This window comes from Podarcis liolepis (genome assembly GCF_965112155.1).
Source record: "Podarcis liolepis genome assembly, chromosome: 2".
Lineage (NCBI taxonomy): Eukaryota > Metazoa > Chordata > Lepidosauria > Squamata > Lacertidae > Podarcis > Podarcis liolepis.
The window spans coordinates 112082780-112088779 of record NC_139555.1 but is presented as its reverse complement, the minus strand read 5'-3'; the positions used below and the strand labels follow the sequence as shown (position 1 = coordinate 112088779).

Here is a 6000-nt window from a genome sequence, read left to right as displayed (position 1 = left end):
GCGGTTCCCTCAGTGCAAAAAGTGAAGTTATAGGGAACCAGGCAGAGGGCCTTCTTGGTAGTGGTGCCTGCCCTGTGGAACGCCCTCCCACCAGATGTCAAGGAAATAAACAACTATCTGACTTTTAGAAAACATCTGAAGGCAGCCCTGTTTAGGGAAGTTTTTTATGTTTGATGTTTTATCGTGTTTTTAATATTCTGTTGGGAGCCTTCCAGAGCTGCTGGGGAAACTCAGCCAGATTGGCGTGGTATAAATAATAAATTTGTTGTTGTTGTTGTTACAGTGGACGCTCGGGTTGCGAACATGATCCGTGCAGGATGCACGTTTGCAACTCGCAGCGTTCGCAACCCGCAGCTGCACATCTGTGCACGCACGGGTTGTGATTTGGCGCTTCTGCGCATGCGCAAAGCGCAATTTAGTGCTTCTGAGCATGTGTGCCCGCCGAAACGCGGAAGTAACCCGTTCCAGTCATAGCTGTCAACTTTTCCCTTTTCTTGCGAGGAATCCTATTCGGAATAAGGGAATTTCCCTTTAAAAAAGGGAAACATTGACAGCTATGCTTCCAGTACTTCCGGGTTTCAGCGGGTCTGTCACCCGAAAAAAACGTAACCTGAAGCCTCTGTAACCTGAGATATGACTTATTTCCTGCTTGAGATATGACTTGTTTCCTGCTTGGCAGGGGGTTGGACTCGATGGCCCTTGTGGTTTCTTCCAACTCTATGATTCTATGATTCTATTATTATTAGGACTTTTTTTAAAACAACAACACGTATTTGCAAAGTGATGTGGAAAGGCAGAGATCTGAACTCAAGACTGGGGGGAAAGGAAAAACTGAGAGATACCAAAACCGTCAGACTCACCCATCGCTATCTGTAAAGTATCCCCCTTTCATCTGGGAGGTTGTGGTGCTTTGTGGCCAAGCAGTAATGGTTTGGGAGAGAGGTTTTTCCTGGAATCCTTTGCCTGGCTGCTGTACGCGTAGGAGGAAATGGACTGAACAGGTGGGGGATTCCCCTCTTCAGGCTCAAGCTATTTAACTGGCAGAGCAGAGGAAGGCACAGGATCTCTTTCCTGCCCTTGATGCAAAGCATGCTGCTTCCCGTGGGCATCACTGTGCTCTTCTGCCTGGGCACCGTGAGCGGGTTCCTCCCCAACCATGAATCAGGGGGCATCGATTCGACAGTCTTCACAGATGCCGACATCACAGAAGAAGGGGTCCTTCGGGCTGTTGCCCATTACATGGAGACGAACCCACTGCCCGGAAGATCTCCCATGGCCCCGGGAGAGCTGGAAAACATGAAATCGCTGACAGCGACTGAACTCTTCAGGGCCTTTTTCAAAGGTAGGCTTGGAAAACAGGAGTGTGAAGACTAGCTCTCACGGCCCTCGCAGAGGATTGCTTCTGCGCAGCCTATTCCTTTTCTATATCTCCACTGCTTCTTTTCTTTTTATATAATATTTTTAATTAATTTTAACATATAAATTATAAAACGTACCACAAAACTTATCACTTATACAATCTTTTTAGGCTTCCATCAGCACCTCTGATGATCCACCGTTTTAACCACTTCTTAGGCATTTCTTAACTTTATACTGCCTTTACGTCTCTTAACAAATCATCCTCCCCCTTCTCCATTTTTACAACACCTCTAATAATACTCCTCACAAAACTTCTTGCAACCCTACGAATGTCGCCTATTCTTCACAATTACTTTTCAAATAGTCCATAAATTTACTCCAGTCTTCCATGAATTTCTGGTCTCGTCGGTTTCGAATCCTTCCTGTTAGTTTATCTAATTCTGCATAGTCCATTAACGTCATCCTCCAACTCTTCTTGCTTCCGAGAAGAGCAAGTCACTCTTCTTGAGAGCCAGTGTGGTGTAGTGGTTAAGAGCGGTAGTCTCGTAATCTGGGGAACTGGGTTCGTGTCTCCGCTCCTCCACATGCAGTTGCTGGGTGACCTTGGGCCAGTCACACTTCTCTGAAGTCTCTCAGCCCCACTCACCTCACAGAGTGTTTGTTGTGGGGGAGGAAGGGAAAGGAGAATGTTAGCCGCTTTGAGACTCCTTCGGGTAGTGATAAAGTGGGATATCAAATCCAAACTCTTCTTTTTCTTCTTGCCTCTTTTCACTTGTTCCCCACCCCCAGCTCCTCACCACCCACATGAAATTAGGCTGAGGTTCATGAGTGCCTGGAGGGAACACAGCTTGCCCACCCCAACTTTTGCATAAGTCGGTGCTGGGGCTGTTTTTAAAAAAGCACTTCCATTTTTTTGTATGGATTTCAGGGTTCGAAAACCAGTCATGCAATCTGTCCCTGTTTTCTTTTTCTTTATATATAATTGTTTATTAAATTTTCCATTTTACAATTTAAAAGACTCGTTTTAAATCCTTAAGATATCAGTGGCTTCTCTTCTTCTCTTCCCATGGTTGGTTTTGCATATCATAAATCCCTGCATGTTTTACAAAAACTACACCATTCAGTATTCCGTTATTGCATCTGTCAAAACTTGTTGACACTGTTGAATTTATCTTCATACTGCCAGCATTTTCCGCTGTGTACACAACTATTTCCCATATATTCAATAAACATTTTCCAATATTCTTTGAACGTATGTCCTTCTTGTTCTCTTATTCTATATGTTAAGTCTGAGAGTTGTGCTTATTCTGTCAACTTAAGTTGCCATTCTTCTCCAATTCGGACCTCGCTCGTTTTCCGTTTTGGGGCTAACAAAACATGGGCTGCAGTTGTAGTATAAAAAGGGTAAAGGGACCCCTGACCATTAGGTCCAGTCGTGGCCGACTCTGGGGTTGCGGCGCTCATCTCGCTTTATTGGCCGAGGGAGCCGGTGTACAGCTTCCAGGTCATGTGGCCAGCATGACTAAGCCGCTTCTGGCGAACCAGAGCAGCGCACGGAAACGCCGTTTACCTTCCCACCGGAGCGGTACCTATTTATCTACTTGCACTTTGACGTGCTTTCAAACTGCTAGGCTGGTAGGAGCAGGGACTGAGCAACGGGAGCTCACCCCTTCGTGGGGATTCGAAGCGCCGACCTTCTGATCGGCAAGTCCTAGGCTCTGTGGTTTAACCCACAGCGCCACCCGCGTCCCTGCAGTAGTAGCATACATACTGGAAAAATGGTAAGCTTTTTTGACACCTTTCCCCTTTTTTTCTCGCACAGCTGACGTCTCTCCCAATCGATTAGTCAAAGCCATACAGGAACTCATCTCTGCAAATAATCAAGTGGAGGTCAACTACGTTGAAAACAGTAACTACTTCTTCCACTGTGAAAAGATTGCCCCAAGTAAGGGGGAGCTGTGCCTTGGGGGAGAGGGGGGTGGAGCTGTGTTTGGGGTGATGTGGGGAACTGTTCTTGATTTAAGAGAAACACTGAACTACTTGCTAGCACAGGTGAAAGGTACTTAATTAGCCATGCTATCTACAACAGTCCATATTTTTAGAGCTCATGCTTAGTTTATCTGTATATTTTATTTTTATATTTATTTATTTATTTTATTTATTTATTTATTATTATTATTATTATTATTATTATTATTATTATTATTATTATTATTATTATTCCCTGCCCATCTGCTGGATTTCACCAGCCACTCTGGGTGGCTTATAGCATATAGAAAAACATAGTAAAACATCAAGCATTAAAAACTTCCCTATACAGTGGTGCCTCGGGTTACAGATGCTTCACATTACAGACGCTTCAGGTTACAGACTCCGCTAACCCAGAAATAGCACCTCAGGTTAAGAACTTTACCTCAGGATGAGAACACAAATCGTGCTCCGGCACCGCAGCAGCAGCAGCAGTGGGAGGCCCCATTAGCTAAGGTGGTACCTCAGGTTAAGAACAGTTTCAGGTTAAGAACGGACCTCCAGAACGAATTAAGTTCTTAACCCGAGGTACCACTGTACAGGGCTGCCTTCAGATGTCATCTAAAAGTTGTGTAGTTCTTTATCTCCTTGACATCTGACGGGAGGACGTTCCAAAGGGAGGGGGCCACTACCGAGAAGGCCCACTCAGTGTCCGGGTTGAGTGATGGAGGTGGAGATGCTTCTTCAGATTCACCAGGCCACTACTTACAGAAGATTTGGTTGCCTAACTCAGGTTAGGAAGCTTCTGGCCCTCCAGATGTTCTGGATATTATCATCTCCAGTAAGAGCAACAACAAGAATTTTATCATTTATACCCTGTCCGTCTGGCTGGGTTCCCCCAACTACTCTGGGAGGCTTGTAACACATAAAAACAAAAAAGTAAAAAGGTAAAGGACCCCTGGACACTTAAATCCAGTCAAATGCAACTATGGGGTTGTGGCGTTCATCTCACCTTCAGGCCAAGAGAGCCAGTGTTTGTCCGCAGGCAGCTTTCTGGGTCATGTGGCCAGCATGACTAAAGCGCTTCTGGTGCAACGGGGCACTGTGATGGAAGCCAGAGCGCATGGAAACGCCGTTTACCTTCCCGCTGGAGCGGTACCTATTTATCTACTTGCACTGGTGTGCTTTCGAACTGCTAGGTTGGCAGGAGCTGGGACAGAGCAACGGGAGCTCACCCTGTCACGGGGATTCGAACCGCCAACCTTCTCATCAGCAAGACCAAGAGGCTCAGTGGTTTAGACCACAGCGCCATGGGAGCTGGAATCTAACCATACCTGGAGAATCCCTAGAGAAAGTCATTCCAGGGAAGAGTGCATGGCTTCCAGTTAGGCTTGAGACTTGACATTTCTCCAGTTTAGAAGTTAAGAGTTCAGAGGAGGAACAGGGATATAAAAGGTTCTCCTGTGTTATCTATTCCCAGGTATAACGCAGATGCGAAACCTGAGGGATTCCATGCTAAGTGGCTTAAAGGAACCCGTGAGTTCATCGGATTTGGAATCGGCTCGACAAAGTGCTGGACAAGCTCTGCACATCCTTCAGCAATTCTACAGTAACACCAACTGGCCTGAGCTGGGGAAAGGTGGACCTTACGATCACCTCTGTAAGTCAAAATGGATCTGGAAAACTCTCTCTTGTTTTCAAAGTTAAACATAAGAAGTACAGTGGTACCTTGGAAGCCAAATGGAAGCCGTTCCGGAAGTCCGTTTGACTTCCAAAACCTTTGGAAACCAAAGCGCGGCTTCCGATTGGCTGCAGGAAGCTCCTCCAGCCAATCGGAAGCTGCAGAAGCCCCATCAGACATTTGGCTTCCAACAAAGCGTTCAAAAACCGGAACACTCGCTTCGGGTTTCGATCGTTCGGGAGCCGAAACGTACGCATACCAAGGCGCTCGACAACCAAGGTACGACTGTATTACTTCAAAGAAATATAGAAGCATGCCATGGTTCATCCATTTGCATTCCAGGTCCCCAAACAATGCTATCCATAATCAGTATAAGAAATCCATTAACAGCTCATTTGAGAGGTTTCATTGCATCCTAATACAAATATCTCCAATTGCGTATTTATTAATATATAGATCATTTGTTTAAGAACAAAGGATTTATTGCAATTATGGTAGAATTCCTCATTTTTTGCATTCTTTCATGACTTTATTTGTCCCTGACCGGATGAGTGAGCTTGATCATATGCAAAACTAGGCAAATAAATTCAAGAGATTCAGTGGGAATCTGCAAGACTGATCCAAAGCACCTTTTGCATTTTTTTTTTATCTACCTGGTTTTTAAAACCGACATCCCTTTTTTCCACTCATGCTCTCAGATCACCGTATAGAATCATCATAAACCTTCCCGAGCTGCCGATTGTCAGGTTTACATGGAATTCAACGGAGTCTAAAGCTGTGTACCCGCCATATATTTAAAGCACATTCCCCCTCTCCAAAAAATCCTGAGAACTGTAGTTTACTCACCACAGAACTACAACTCCCAGCGGCCTTGGCAAACTACAGTTCCCAATATTCATTTGGGGGGGAGACACACATGTGCTTTGAATGTATGGTATGTAAAGGTAAAGGTAAAGGGACCCCTGACCATTAGGTCCAGTCGTGGCCGATAG

The 6000-nt window shown here is 45.3% G+C and overlaps 1 protein-coding gene across 1 annotated transcript in view; it reads left to right on the top strand.

Annotated features, from left to right (window-relative positions):
• The first annotated feature begins 757 nt into the window (after positions 1-757).
• Positions 758-6000, top strand: part of LOC310701130 (von Willebrand factor A domain-containing protein 7-like) — a 29657-nt gene continuing 24414 nt past the window's right edge. The window contains exons 1-3 of the mRNA XM_083491448.1: positions 758-1342; positions 3182-3304; positions 4808-4987. Coding sequence (XP_083347574.1) covers positions 1081-1342; positions 3182-3304; positions 4808-4987 — 565 coding nt within the window. The 5' untranslated portion in view covers positions 758-1080. The remainder of the gene's footprint in view (positions 1343-3181; positions 3305-4807; positions 4988-6000) is intronic.